General features: G+C 46.6%; 1 protein-coding gene across 1 annotated transcript in view; it reads right to left on the bottom strand.

Moving 5' to 3' along the window:
- LOC137095556 (partner and localizer of BRCA2-like) overlaps positions 1–14,962 on the bottom strand; it is a 35,295-nt gene extending 20,333 nt beyond the window's left edge. Inside the window, 6 exon segments of the mRNA XM_067462340.1 lie at positions 2,699–3,070; positions 3,073–3,707; positions 3,709–4,018; positions 4,943–5,042; positions 6,038–6,113; positions 14,802–14,962. Coding sequence (XP_067318441.1) covers positions 2,699–3,070; positions 3,073–3,707; positions 3,709–4,018; positions 4,943–5,042; positions 6,038–6,113; positions 14,802–14,962 — 1,654 coding nt within the window.
- Between the last annotated feature and the right edge of the window lie 891 nt (positions 14,963–15,853).

Genomic DNA, 15,853 nt, shown 5'->3' with positions numbered 1-15,853 from the left:
AACAAGTCATGCCAGACTAATCTGATCTCTTTCTTCGATAGAGCTACAAGCTGGGTAGATGCGGGGAATGCCGTGGATGTAGCGTACCTGGATTTCAGTAAGGCCTTCGACAAGGTCCCCCATGACCTTCTGGCAAGGAAACTAGTCCAATGTGGGCTAGGCAAAACTACGGTGAGGTGGATCTGTAATTGGTTAAGTGGACGAACACAGAGAGTGCTCACAAATGCTTCCTCTTCATCTTGGAAAGAAGTGACAAGTGGAGTGCCGCAGGGTTCCGTCCTGGGCCCGGTCCTGTTCAACATCTTTATTAATGACTTAGATGAAGGCTTAGAAGGTATGATCATCAAGTTTGCAGACGACACCAAATTGGGAGGGATAGCCAATAGTCCAGAGGACAGGAGCAGAATTCAAAACGATCTTGACAGATTAGAGAGATGGGCCAAAACTAACAAAATGAAGTTCAACAGTGACAAATGCAAGATACTCCACTTTGGCAGAAAAAATGAAATGCAAAGATACAGAATGGGGGACGCCTGGCTCGAGAGCAGTACGTGTGAAAAAGATCTTGGAGTCCTCGTGGACAACAAGTTAAACATGAGCCAACAATGTGATGTGGCAGCAAAAAAAGCCAATGGGATTTTGGCCTGCATCAATAGGAGCATAGTGTCTAGATCTAAGGAAGTAATGCTACCCCTCTATTCTGCTTTGGTTAGACCACATCTGGAATATTGTGTCCAATTCTGGGCACCACAATTCAAGAGAGATATTGACAAGCTGGAATGTGTCCAGAGGAGGGCGACTAAAATGATCAAGGGTCTGGAGAACAAGCCCTATGAGGAGCGGCTTAGGGAACTGGGCATGTTTATCCTGAAGAAGAGAAGGCTGAGAGGAGATATGATAGCCATGTATAAATATGTGAGAGGAAGTCACAGGGAGGAGGGAGCAAGCTTGTTTTCTGCTTCCTTGGAGACTAGGACGCGGAACAATGGCTTCAAACTACAAGAGAGGAGATTCCATCTGAACATTAGGAAGAACTTCCTGACTGTGAGAGCTGTTCAGCAGTGGAACTCTCTGCCCCGGAGTGTGGTGGAGGCTCCTTCTTTGGAAGCTTTTAAGCAGAGGCTGGATGTCCATCTGTCAGGGGTGATTTGAATGCAATATTCCTGCTTCTTGGCAGGGGGTTGGACTGGATGGCCCATGAGGTCTCTTCCAACTCTTTGATTCTATGATTCTATGATTCTATGAAAACACACCAAACAGCCCTTTTCCTTTATAAAGCAACGCAGCTGAGAACGGCATATCTGAAGATTGGGGTAAACTGTAGGGGTGACGCAGATATTTATTTATTTATTTCATTTACTTATACCCCGCCCTTCTCACCCCGAGGGGGACTCAGGGCGGCTTACAGTGGGGGCACAATTAGATGCCCAAGACAATTCACAAACAATACAAATACAACAATTCAACAATTAATTAAAAACATCAGTACATAATAAAACAATAAAACAGTCTCATGCTCAGGGTACAGAGTCCATATATCCATTCCATTCCACTTGTCTATCATCAGATCCTTCAGTTAGCTGTCAGAATGACCAAAGGCTTGATCCCAGATCCAGGTCTTCAGTTTTTTCCTAAACGCCAGAAGGGAAGATGACGATCTAATCTCCCCGGGGAGTGAGTTCCACAGGTGGGGGGCCACCACTGAGAAGGCCCTGCTCCTCGTCCCCGCCAGCCTCACTTGTGACAGTGGCGGGGTCGAGAGCAGGGCCTCCCCAGATCTTAAGCTTCGAGGTGGGACGTAGAGGGAGATCCATTCGGACAAATACACTGGGCCGAAACCGTATAGGGTTTTGTAGGTCAAAACCAGCACTTTGAATTGTGCTCGGAATTGGATCGGCAGCCAGTGGAGCTGACGCAACAGGGGGGTTGTATGCTCCCTGTACGTCGCTCCGGTGAGCAATCTGGCTGCTTCTCGCTGGACTAATTGTAGTTTCCGAGCAGTCTTCAAAGGCAACCCCACGTAGAGTGCGTTGCAGTAATCCAGCTGGGATGTGACAAGAGCGTGGACCACCGTGGCCAGATCTGGCTTCTCAAGTGGCTTGGGATTGTGTAATAGCTATTTTATCTGAAGTGGCTTGGGATTGTGTAATAGCTATTTTAACATTCATTTTAACCTTCGTTTTTAATTTTTGTGGTATGAAATTTTATCTTGACATTTTAATGATGACATTTTTAGTTATCTTTTAACCTAATCAGGTAAGAATGTGTGTTGGTTCGCTGTTGTGGGGGTCTTGGGATGGTGATTGTTGTCTGTTTGTGCACGTTTCTGTTTTTGTTTTTAATGTTGATGCGGTCAATAGACTATTCAATAAACTTTGCTTTGCTATAGGTGAGCAGATGACATAGGTTCTGTATCTCAAAATCTAGAGCTGATAGAGGAATGCTGGTGCTGTTTTGGGAATCAACAGGCCAAACATACACAGAAAAGGGCTAACCTTTTGGGCACCAAGATGTGGATTTGCGAGTGCAATAACAGTAATAGTAGTGACATTCATATCCCAACTTCTCCCCGGTTTACAAAACAGATGCCACTTAAAAAATATCATCACACAAAAACTAAAAGCAAGTTACCAACAGAATTAAGAGCAGTTCTGCTTTGAAGCACTTTTAATTTCATTGGCAGATTGGGAAGACTTACCTGGGAGGGTTTCTCTCTCCTTCCATGGAAGGAGGGTGGGGCCAGGCTCAGCTTCTGCCCCAGGTAAGTCAAGAGGCATTTGGAACTCAGCTTTCTGGCCTCTTCCCTCTCCTGGCCCCTTTCGTCTGGCTCCTAAATGGCCACCAGTGCTTACAGGGGACTCTGTGGCCTTGCTCTCATCGGGACCACCTCCTTCTTCTCCTTGACATTCCCTGAAGATGAGAGAAGCACCTGCTCTCTCTGAGTTCTGTGAGGGGGTCAGCCAGCGATGCCTCTTCCTCAGCCTCCCCTTCCTCCTGGTCTGAAGATGCCTCTCAGTCAGGCCTCCATCAGAAGGAGAAGCTGCAGGAGAAGAGCAAAGAAGTGACTCCATTGCCTGGGGATTTCTGCTGCCTTCTGGGAAGACAAAACCGCCTTCCGTGAGGCCTTCTGTCCTTTCTTGCTCCTCCCCAGCTGGCTCTGGATGACGGCCTCCACATTGACCTCCCTCTGGCGGCTGGACATACGCCGGGTGGTCCTCACATAATACTCTACTGGGAAGAGGAGGCCCTCAACCATCGCGCAAGAGCTCAGCTCTGTAGGTGGCATCTTCCCCTCCTGGAGGGGAGAGTCGAGGTTAAGTGGTCCCTCTAAACACTTCTGCAATGTTTTGGTGGGAGCCTGTTGTTCCAGCTCTGATCTCCCTTTTTCTTGGGTGCCATGTCTTTCTATTGAGTCTGTAAATCTCCACAGAGTTGAGTCTTCTTCTGCTTGTTTGTGATCCTCTTCCATTGGCTCCTCTTCCTTCACGATGCAGTCTTCTTGAGGCAGGGTCTTCTCTTCAGCTGAATCTTTGGTGCATTCAATGGAGGGCACATGGCTATTGCAGGATGGGAAAGAAGGACATGGTTGGGAATCCGGCCGCAGCAACAAAGGAGTTGACTCACAACTGCTTCCATCCGTTGCAGTCATTGACCACTTTGGCACAGCCTCCCAAACGCTGCTGCTTCTCCTCCGCTCAAAGACGGGCTGCCTTCTGCTCCTGTTGGCTCCCCTCATCTCTCCAAAGGGCCTCAGGGGCAGGTATTGCTCTCTTTTCCAAAGGCAGGGTTATCCTTCGCTGTGCCCTGGTTCTGCCCCTGGAAAGAGAGGCCCCTTTCTTCTCAGGACCAAAGAGGACTTTTCTGCAGTTCTGCTTCGTACTTTTGGAGGCTGGAGTCAAGGGCAAGCAGGTGTCTTCTGGGGCAAAGACCTCGGGGTCAGGCCTGAAGGAGACAGAGACTGGTTTTGTTGGAGAGGTCCCAACCAAAGCCACCAAAGCCCCTGCGCCGGTGGTGGATCCTGCAAATCAAAACACAGGAAAGCTATGTTTACCATCAGAAAAACACAACAGCCCTGTACATTTTGCTCTACTCTTGACAGCAACAAAACATTTCAAAACTAATATATCTTAACAGAAAATGTTATTGCACCTCTTAAAGACAACCAGAGAATTCTGTTTAAGGGCAACATGTTATGACAGATACAGATACGAGCTGCAAGGAGAGTCAGGTAAGAAATGTATTATTATTATTATTATTATTATTATTATTAACAACAACAACCCCGGTCAAGGAAAACATGTTGCTACACAAATACAGTCTGCAAGGAGAGGCAGGTAATACATTATTTATCATCATCATCATCTCTGGTTAAGGGCAACATATTGAGGCATAAATACAGATACAAGGAGAGGCAGATAATAAATGTATTATTATTGTTGTTGTTGTTATTATTATTAGCTTTGGTTAAGGGCAACATATTGAGACTCAGACACAAGCCACAAGGAGAGATTGATAATAAATGTGTTGTTGTTGTTGTTGTTGTTGTTGTTAACTGTGATTGAGGGCAACATGCTGAGACACAGATGCAAGCCGCAAGGAGGGGTGGATAATAAATTCATTATTATGATTATTAACTCTGGTTAAGGACACCATGTTGAGACACGAATACAGACACAAGCCACAAGGAAAGGCAGATATTTTTATTGTTATTATTAACTCTGGTTAAGGACATCATGTTGAGACACAGACACAAGCCACAAGGAGAGACAAAAATGTGTTGTTGTTGTTATTATTATTATTATTATTATTATTATTATTATTATTATCATCTCTGGTTAGGGGCAACATATTGAGATACAGACACAAGCCACAAGGAAAGGTGGGTAGTAAGATTATGATGATGTTAACAGACAAGCACAAACTTCTGCCTCCAGAGGATTACCTGAACGGTCCTCCTCATTCCCTTCTTGATGAAGCAAGAGGTTTTGCTCAGCTACAGTCCTATTGACATAGGTTTTCACCCTCTCGGCTCTCTCTGCGCGCTGTGAAGACAAAAACAGGGTTGGAAAGAGCAGGAATATTCACATGTGTTTAGACTAGTGTTGTGATAAAGTGATTCATAAGAAGGAGTGGATGATTGTCGGGTGTGTTTAGTCTAGTGAGAGAGTGTGTTGGTTTAGTTTAATTGGCCGAGTGAATTGTGGGAGAGGGAAGAGAGTGTGACATAGGAAGAGTGGATGATTGCTGGGTGTGGTTAGTTTAGCGAGTGAGAGTGTAGATTTAGTGTGGTTGGTTGAGGGAATTGCGGGAGAGAGAGGAGTGTGTGGGTCTTTGGAGTGCTTGGGAGTGGCTGACTGTGCTGGAAGTGAATGTGAGTGAAAGCTGGCGGGAGTGTTTAGATACGAGTGTTGTGAGAGCTACCTTTTAGACATAGGAATGGGTGAAGCAGAGCCTCATGCGAAGAATGATCTTTTGCACTTTTACGACCTCCTGAGGGAATTGTTTAATCATGTGTTGTTACAACTCAGGTTTTTAAACGAGAAAATGGACCACCTTCTTAGAGGTTTTGCCTCTTTCTCAGGAATTCCAGTGCAATCCTGTCCCCCAAAGACTGATAACCCTTTGTGTGCAGATCTGGCTAAGGACTTGTGCCAAAATGGGGAGAAAGGCACTTCGGATCATGGGGATCTCGGGGTGGGAGGAGGAATGAATGAGGAATTGACTGAGGGAAGGGGAGAATCTTTGGGCACACATAGGATTGAGAAGATTTTGGAGTGGCAGCGGACTGTGATGGCCGCTCAGAGGACGATCAATAATACAACATCAGATCTTTTGGTTCAGCCAACCGCAGCTTGCACTCAGGATCAACATCTTCTAACTGACAAGTTTGCAGTGGACATTGCTGACCTAATGGTAAACAGAGACAGATGTTCCTCTGAGAGGGCAGTTTCTAACTCCTTGGCCCAAATCCTAGGTAAAAGACCACATGAAATAAGACTAGAAGCCATACGGTGGTTATGGAGGGACTACCAATCACCTGACCGCTCCACTCATCTTCAAATAACACCAGAAGACAATTCTTGGCTTGGAGAGCTAATGGCAAAGCGCTCTGGCTTAAAGAAATGGGGCATTACCATTAGGAGGGTAGTTGTGGACCCTCAGATACGCCCCTTATTTGCTTCCGGGGTTCCTTTTCGCCATGCTCCATCAGGTCCCCGTGTGAACTCCACAATTAGCTCCCCAGTTAGGGCCTCCCCCTCCCCCCCCTCCCGGTTCATACCATTTTGAGACCCCATCTGCCCCGGTCGCCCCCACTCAACCAGCCACACTCCTTCGCTCGAGAACACTTCCCTTATTCAGCCCACTCAGCTCCCTTGATGTTTCATTATCTACCTCATCATCAGAAACATCCCTACCTAACGCCCAAGGGAGATTATTCCCCAGCCCGACTTCTTCCTCTGAGAGCTGACTAGTTACAGATCCTGGCCATGTAGGGGTGGGGGAGGGTTCCGGAGGAAGGGGGTGCCATCCAAGTCATGTGGGGGAGGAGAATAGCGGGTCACCAACATCCCAGGGAGAAGCGCAACAGAGTTCTTGCGACCCTGGAGAAGGTAGGTAGTGGTAGGCTCCATGGCAGCCCCCTTGGTCTTAAGGTCCTGCTGATTAATGCCAGATCCGTTAATGGGAAGACCGCGGCCATCCAGGACTTGATCCTGGATGAGAGGGCGGATCTGGCATGCATCACCGAGACCTGGTTGGACGAGCTGGGGGGAGTAAATCTCACTCAGTTGTGTCCACCAGGTTTCGGAGTGCATCAGCAGGCCAGACAAGGGGGGCGGGGAGGAGGGGTCGCAGTAGTCTTTCGGCAATCCATCACCGTGATCAGATGCGCTGTTCCGCAGGCTTCTGGGTTTGAGTGTGTCCACTTGAAAGTGGGGAGCCGTGACAGTGTGGGCTTCCTGCTGGTGTACCGCCCACCCCGCGACCCAGTAGTTTCCCTGTCTGAGCTAGCGGAGGTGGTCTCTAATTCGGCCTTGGTCTCCCAGCGCCTGGTGGTGCTGGGAGACTTTAACATCCACGCCGAGACCACCCTATCTGGTGCAGCTCAGAACTTTATGGCCACCATGACGACCATAGGACTGTCACAAATAATATCTGGTCCCACTCATCAAGCCGGACATACTCTTGACCTTGTTTTTGTGGCGGACAACGAAATGATTAGAGTGGAAGATCAAAACATCCTTCCGGTGTCATGGTCTGATCATTATCTGATCAGTTTTAGACTTGCTGCAACTCTTAACCTCCGCAGGGGTGGAGGACAGACTAAAATGGTCCGCCTTAGGAGACTGATGGATCCGGATGGATTCCTGAGGAATCTCGGGCTCTTCCTGCCTTGGAGCCTGGCGATTCCATCGACGCCTTGGTGACTCTCTATAATGGGGAGATGTCCAAGGCGTTAGATGTGATCGCACCCGAACGCCCCATCTCGTTGCGTCGTGACAGGCCATCTCCCTGGTTCACCGGGGAGCTGACTGTGATGAAGCATGCGAGAAGGGGGCAAGAGCGCAAATGGAGGAAATCTCGGGTCGTGTCTGATCGAGTACGGGCTAAAGCCTCTCTTAAGGCATACTCCGTGGCTATACGGGTGGCCAGGAAATCATTCACGACCACCCGGATAGCGTCTGCAGCAAATAGATCATCGGAGCTGTTTCGGGTCGTGGGGGAACTCCTCCACCCACCTGCGGTGGAGGAGGTCACTGATGACCCAGCAGCTCGGTGTCGCGATTTCGCACACCATTTTGCAGGCAAAGTCGCCCAGATACGCCTTGAGCTCGACTCCAATTTCATCGCAGTGCCAGAAGAGGTGACGGAGACATCTGCTTGTCCAACCTTGTGGGATTCTTTTAGGCTTGTTCTTCCTGAAACCATGGAGGAGATTCTTGGGGCTGTGAGGGCGACCACCTCACCTCTAGACCCGTGCCCATCTTGGCTCATTAAATCAGCCAGGGAGGGGCTGGTTGATTGGTTTGTATTGATTATCAACGCATCGTTGGAGCAAGGGATTTTTCCATCTAACTTGAAACAGGCTGTGGTTCGTCCACTCCTCAAAAAGGCTTCCCTTGACTCCACGGTGCTGAGCAATTACAGGCCAATTTCCAACCTCCCTTTTTTTGAGTAAGGTGCTGGAGCGGGTGGTCGCATCCCAGCTCCAGAGCTTCTTAGATGATACCAACTACCTAGATCAGTCACAGTCTGGTTTCAGGCCTGGTCATGGCACCGAGACGGCCTTGGTTGCCTTGGTGGATGACCTCCGCAGAGAGCTGGACAGGGGGAGTATGACTCTGTTGGTTCTCTTGGACATCTCAGCGGCTTTCGATACCATCGACCATGGTATCCTTCTGGGTCGTCTCTCTGGGATGGGCCTCGGAGGCGCGGCTCTATCGTGGCTCCGGTCCTTCCTGGAGGGCCGATCCCAGATATTGAAGCTGGGAGACACTTGCTCGGACCCCTGGCCTTTGACCTGTGGGGTCCCGCAAAGCTCTATTTTGTCGCCCATGCTTTTTAACATCTACATGAAACCGCTGGGAGAGGTCATCCGGAGTTTTGGAGTTGGGTGCCATCTCTATGCGGATGACGCACAACTCTACTACTCCTTTCCACCTAATGCCAAGGAGGCCTCCCGGGTGCTGGACGAGTGCCTGGCCGCTGTGTCGATCTGGATGAGGAAGAACAGACTGAAAATCAATCCTGACAAGACAGAGGTCCTCCTGGTCGATCGTAAACCGGATCGGGGTATAGGGTGGCTACCTGTGCTGGACGGGGTTACACTCCCCCTGAAGCCACAGGTCCGCAGTTTGGGTGTCCTCCTGGACTCGTCGCTTACACTTGAGGCTCAGGTGTCGGCGGTATCCGGGAGGGCCTTTGCACAATTGAGACTTGTGCGCCAGCTGCGACCGTACCTCGCGAAGGCTGATCTGGCCGGGGTAGTCCATGCTTTGGTCACCTCTAGAATGGATTACTGCAATGCGCTCTACGTGGGGCTGCCCTTGAAGATGGCTCGGAAACTCCAACTGGTCCAGCGGGCAGCAGCCAGGATGCTAACTGGGGCTCATTATCAAGAGAGGTCTACCCCTCTGTTTAAGGAGCTCCACTGGCTGCCATTTATTTTCCGAGCCCAATTCAAGGTGCAGGTGCTCACCTACAAAGCCCTAAACGGTTTGGGACCACCCTACCTGCGTGACCGCATCTCCATCTACGAACCCACACGCTCGCTCCGGTCATCTGGGGAGGCCCTGCTCGTGATCCCACCCACGTCGCAAGCGCGCTTGGTGGGGACACAAGACAGGGCCTTTTCCGTGGCGGCCCCCCGACTTTGGAATGCCCTTCCAAAAGATCTTCGCCAGGCCCCTACTTTAGCAGCTTTCAGAAGGAACCTAAAAACTTGGCTGTTCCGATGTGCCTTCTCAGATTAGGAATCCCCCACCCAAGTCCTAGAAGCACTTTAGTACAATTACCATTACTGCACACCGTACTATTTTTATTCCTATGCTCCTCCTGCCACTCTAGCACTTTTAACCCTGTACCCCATTGCGCTGGCCGGCCCAGTTTTAAAGTGTCATGATGTATTGTTATTGTCGTTGTTGCTTGCTTAACTATTGATTTGCTGTGTATTCTACTGTCGTGTTATGTTTTACTGTGTATTGTGTTTTGAGGCTTCGGCCTGTGTAAGCCGCATCGAGTCCTCCGGGAGATGCTAGCGGGGTACAAATAAAGTTAATAATAATAATAATAAGAAGAAGAAGAAGAAGGCACAGGCAAACTTTGGCCCTCCAGATGTTTTGAACTCTGACTCCAACAATTCCAAAACACCTGGATGGCCAAAGTTTGCCAGCACCTGCTTTGAAGACTCTCGAAGAGCCTTGGAAGGGAAGCCACAAGGACCTAACTGCCTGTTTCTTAAATTTCCAGCAGATTTTTGGGGAACAGAGAAAGAGAAAAGGCCCATTTCTCCATAATCCTGTGGCAAGAGGTTCCACAGGCTCCACTCAATCCCTGAAGGGATGCTCCTTTGGGGTAAAAGCACACATTTCAGTATCCCCTTGTTTGTTGGAAGTTGTATTTATCCATTATAATTATTGAGTCTCCTTTTTGGAGATTTTATCATTATAATATTGATTTTGTCATTATAATATCATAATATTATTTCATTATGCTATTATTTTATTACACTATTAATAGCATAATAGTCTTCCGGCCCTCCTCCTCCTCTGCTCCCCTACCTGGGCCTTCTGTTGTGGGTTCAGGGCTTGGCCCCGAGGAGACTCCATTCATGCCCACGGTTTCCCGCCAGATCTTTGCAAACCAGGACGCCCCGCCCCTTAGCAACCGTGCCTGCGCACTTCCCTGCACAGTAGTGGAGGCGGAGCTGATCGACTGGACTGCCCTGATTGGTTGGCCGGGAGGCGGGCGATGTGGAGTCGCGGTTTCTGATTGGTGGAGGAGAAAAAGCAGTCCCATGCCTGAATAGGAAAATCTGATTGAAATCCAAGGTCCTTTTCCTGTTTTATAAAAATGACATTTGTATCAGTGCCACTTGGATTGATTTTTGTATTTGTGGAGGCAGGAACAAGATAATAATAATATTAATAATAATAATAATAATAATAATAATAATAAATTATTATTATTATTATACTACCATATAATATTGTATAATAATAATAATAAATCATATGCTAACAACAATAATAATATTTTCCAGGCATAAATGTTGTATTTTATTGTTATTATCATTATTAATTTATATCTATCTATCTGTCTAAATATGTGTATCTAGATATGTGTGTGTGTGTGTGTGTGTGTGTATATATATATATATATATATATAATATTTTATTATACTATTTTATAATATACTATTATATTATTACTATAATATTATCAATAATAATATCTGCTAGGCATAAATGTTTATTATTATTATTATTATTATTATTCATTTATATCTATATCTATAGTGTGTTATGTATGTCCCACCTCGGAGTTTAAGATCTTCTGGGGAGGCCCTGCTCTCGGCCCCACCTCTATCACAAGTGAAATTGGTGGGGATGAGGAGCAGGACCTTCTCTGTGGTGGCCCCTCACCTGTGGAATTCACTCCACAGGGAAATTAGGTCATCGACATCCCTCCTCTCTTTTAGAAGGAAATTAAAAACATGGAATTTGGACCAGGCTTTTGGGTAACCTGGCAGATAGATAAAGGACAATGACGACTAGAACTGATAGGAACTGACAATATGGAATGAACTTACGAATTCTGAGCTGATGAACGTTGAGCATGAGATTGGTTTTATTGATTGTAATGTATAATTGATTGTTTTAATTGTTTATAATTGTTTTAATTGCTGTTTATATATGTTTTATTTTCATTGTTTGTGTAGGCATCGAATTGTGCCTTTTGTAAGCCGCCCTGAGTCCCCCCTCGGGGGTTGAGAAGGGTGCGGTAGAAATATGCGAAATAAATAAATAAATAAATGTGTGAAGCAGAGTGTTTGAGGACTGGACATCTGTAGAGATACCAAGGTGCTTGTTTATAAAGCTATTGTCCTCCCAACCCTGCTATATGCCTGCGAGAAGTGGACTGTCGACAGACATCACATGCAACTCCTGGAACGATTCCATCAGCGTTGCCTCCAAAAAATCCTACAAATCTCTTGGGAAGACAAGTGGACAAATGTCAGCATGATGGTCCTCCGCCATCAACTCCACTGGACCAGCCACATTGCCTGGATGCTCTACTCCGAACTCAAGAATGGAAAACGGAATGTTGGTGGACAGGAAAAGAGATTGAAAGATGGGTTCAAAGCCAACCTTAAAAACTGTGGCATAGACACTGAGAACTGGGAAGCCCTGGCCCTTGAGTGCTCCAGCTGGAGGTCAGTTGTGACCTGCAGTGCTGTAGAATTTGAAGAGGCACGAATGGAGGGTGAAGAGAGAAACGTGCTAAGAGGAAGGCACGTCAAGCCAACCCCAACTGGGACCGCCTTCCACCTGGAAACAAATACCCTCCCTGCAGGAGAATATGCAGATCAAGAATAGGGCTCCACAGTCACCTATGGACCCATCGCCAGAACACCGACCTTGGAGGACCATCATCCCCGGACTACAAGGGATCGCCTAAGTAAGTAAGTGTAGATATAGATACATGCATATATAATTTATATAATTATATATATAATTTATTGTCGAAGGCTTCCATGGCCGGAATTACTGGGTTGCTGTAGGTTTTTCGGGCTGTATGGCCATGTTCCAGAAGCCTTCTCTCCTGACGTTTCGCCTGCATCTATGGCATGCATCCTCAGACCTCACAACCTTTGAGGATGCCTGCCATAGATACAGGCGAAACATCAGGAGAGAATGCTTCTAGAACATATATATTATTTATTATTTTATTATAATATATTGTATTATTATGACATTATATTATTATGTATTTGTTGAGATTAATTTCACAATTCAGCAGCAGATCAGTTGCACAACTTCAGCGCTTTCCAGTAGCTTCTTCCTGCACAGTATTTTCAGTCAATCTGCTCCCACAAACTGCAGTCACTCTGGAACTCTTTTACAGACACTTGAGCACATGCCTGGCCATTGTCAGTTTTACCATTGTCTTTCCCCCAGTCTAGATGACATTACAATCTTACCACAGCACACAGTTATATCTTGTCTTAGCAGACAGGTTCTTTTATTCAGTTACATAGAGCCTTCGACGAACAGCATCACAGCACAAGGAGAAAGTATACACTCTACATGACTTTCTTATATACAATTCTATACAATTACCCCAGCAATCTCTGATTGGTTCCCAACTTATTAACTTAATTCAGGCCCAGGATTACATCATTCACAGTCACCTGGACTAGGCCAGAACACATTCCCCAAATACAGTTAATGCATGACTCAGCATTTCCAATAGAAGCCTATTAGCAGTGCATTACTCAGCTATATTACATTACAATACATTGTAAAACCTGACAGTATTCTATAACAATAATAATATACTATTCATATATTAATTATATTAATTAACTCAACCGGTCTGAGTCCCTCTACGGAGGAGAGAAAATCGGGATATAAAAGTTTTAAATGACATATATATATATATATATATATATATATATATAAATTATACTGTATTATTATGCTATGATAATATATTGAATTATTACGCCATTATATTATTATGCATTCTATAATAATAATAATAATGTAATATACATATAATATATATATATATATATATATATATATAATTTTTTATTATATGTCTTTATTATACTATGGGAGCCCCCGGTGGCGCAGTGGGTTAAAGCACTGAGCTGCTGAGCTTGTTGATCGAAAGGTCGCAGGTTCGATTCCGGGGAGCGGTGTGAGCTTCCGCTGTCAGCCCTAGCTTCTGCCAACCTAGCAGTTCGAAAACATGCAAATGTGAGTAGATCAATAGGTACCGCTCCGGTGGGAAGGTAACGGCGCTCCATGCAGTCATGCCGGCCACATGACCTTGGAGGTGTCTACAGACAACGCTGGCTCTTCGGCTTAGAAATGGAGATGAGCACCACACCCCATAGTCAGACATGACTGGACTTAATGTCAGGGGACTACCTTTACCTTACCTTATTATACTATAATAATATACTATCATAATAATGCAATATATTATAGTATCATAAAGACATATCATAAAAATAATAAATTATATATATAATTCTATTAATTACTAGCTTTACCCACCACGCGTTGCTGTGGCCAACCTTCTCTCCCTCTTTCTCTCCTTCTTTCAGTCCTTCCTTCATTTCCTTTTCTTCTCTCCTTTCTTCCTTCTCTAACTGTTTACTTCCTTCCTTAGCTTTTTATTCCCATCCTTCCTTCTCTTTATTTCTTTCCCTCCCTCTTTCTCTCCTTCTTTCTCTTCTTCCTTTTTCCGTCTTCCCTCCCTTCCCTTTTTCTTTCCTTCTCTCTTCCTTCCTTCTCTTCCTCTTTCCTTCCTCCTCCCTTTTTATTTTCCTTCCTCTTTCTCTCCTTTCTTCCCTCTCTATCTTTTTCCTTCCTTCCTTCGCTCTTGACTTCATCTTCCTTTTCTTTCTTTCTTTTCTTCCCTCCCTTTCTCTTCTTCCCTCGCTTTTTTCCTCTCTTCCTCTTCCCAAATTCCCCTTCCTTCCTTCCTTCCTTCCCTCCTTCCTTCCTTTTGAGACCTTCCCTTCCCCTTCCCTTCCTCCCTTTCTCCCTTCTTTCCCATCCTCCTTCTCTCTCTGTATTCTCTTTCCTACCTTTCTTCTTTCATATACCTTCTCAACTTCTCCTTCCTTCCTTCATACACCTTCCCTCCCTCCCTCCCTCCCTTCCTTTCTTTCCTTCCTTTCTCCATTCTTTCCCATCCTCCTTCTCTCCCTTTCTTCTTTCCTTCCTTCCTTTATTCTTTCATATATCTTCTCCTTCCTTCCTTACTTCATACACCTCCCCTTCCCTCCTTTCTTCTTCCTTCCTTCCTTCCTTCCTTCCTTCATTTCACCCTTCTTTCCCGTCCTCCTTCTCTCCCTTTCTTCTTTCTTTTCTTCCTTTCTTGTTTCATATACCTTCTCAACTTCTCCTTCCTTCCTTCCTTTCTTCCTACACCTTCCCTTCCCCTTCCCACTTTTCTTCTTTCTTTCCTTCCTTCCTTCCTTCTTTGCTATTTACACCCCTTCCCCTCATTTCCGTCCTTCCTTCCCTCTCCTGCTTCCTTCCCTCCTTCCCCTTCCTCACCAATGGCGGAGCCAGACGACGGTGTGCAGGGGCGACCTGGGCCAGGCGTTGCGGTGGCCAATGGGCTGTCCTCGGCAGAGCCGTGCCGCGGCCTCTCCCAGCCGGGCCAGGAACGCGCGCAGCGGGGGCCTCCCGGGCAGCCTCTGCAGGTTGCGCAGCATCCTGGCCCCCAGTGAGCACAGCCGGCTGAGCTCCAACTCCCAGCCTGGGGCTTCAGCATGAGCGGGTAGGCCGCGTTCTAGAACTACAGTTCCCAGAGTGCATTGCGTATGTACTTCCTCCCCTGGGCACTGCGCATGCTCAGTTGGTTTTTTGTAATTGTGAGTTTGTTGAAATGTTGTTTGGAATTTTGATGAGTGTTGTGCATACCTTGTGGGTTGAGGTATGTGCACGGCAAATTTGGTGAGTTTTCATCGGGGGTTTTTCGCGTTTTGCTGTCCCGTTGAACGCCCTTTCCCTTTTTATATATATAGATATATGTATAGTATATTATAATATATTATTATATATTCTATAATAATATACTATAATAAATAATAGCATAATAAAATAATATGGTGGTTTTCCAATCTATATCTATAAATCTGTAAGGGGCGTCCAACGGGACAGCAAAACTCAAAAAAACCCCAATGAAAATTTAACAAAATTCCCATTCACATACCTCAACCCACAAGGTATGCCGAAATCGATTCACAATACTAAACACACAATACTAAACTCTCACAACAACACACTCACAACAACGAAAACCAACTGAGCATGCGCAGAGGCGCCCCGCCGCAACTCCCCAGTCCGCGCACATGGCCGGGAGAATGTCAGAGGGGGAGGATGTGCGTGGCCTCCACTCTGGGTCTCTCCCCATGGAGTAGGGAAGGCCGACCCCGGCTGGCCGCCCCGATGGCACTGGTAACGGTGCAGCGCTCGCCGACCCCGAGCGCCACCTCCAGCCCCTGCACTTCGGTGAGTTGCTCACTCGGGGAGTTGCTGAGGAGAAAGAGGCAAAGGGGGCCGCAGCCAGGCCCGTAGCCAGGATTTCGTTTCGGGGGGGGGGG

Source organism: Anolis sagrei, chromosome Y (genome assembly GCF_037176765.1).
Source record: "Anolis sagrei isolate rAnoSag1 chromosome Y, rAnoSag1.mat, whole genome shotgun sequence".
Taxonomy (NCBI): domain Eukaryota; kingdom Metazoa; phylum Chordata; class Lepidosauria; order Squamata; family Dactyloidae; genus Anolis; species Anolis sagrei.
Note: the sequence above shows the minus strand (reverse complement) of the source record. Positions and strands in the feature narration are given on the sequence as shown.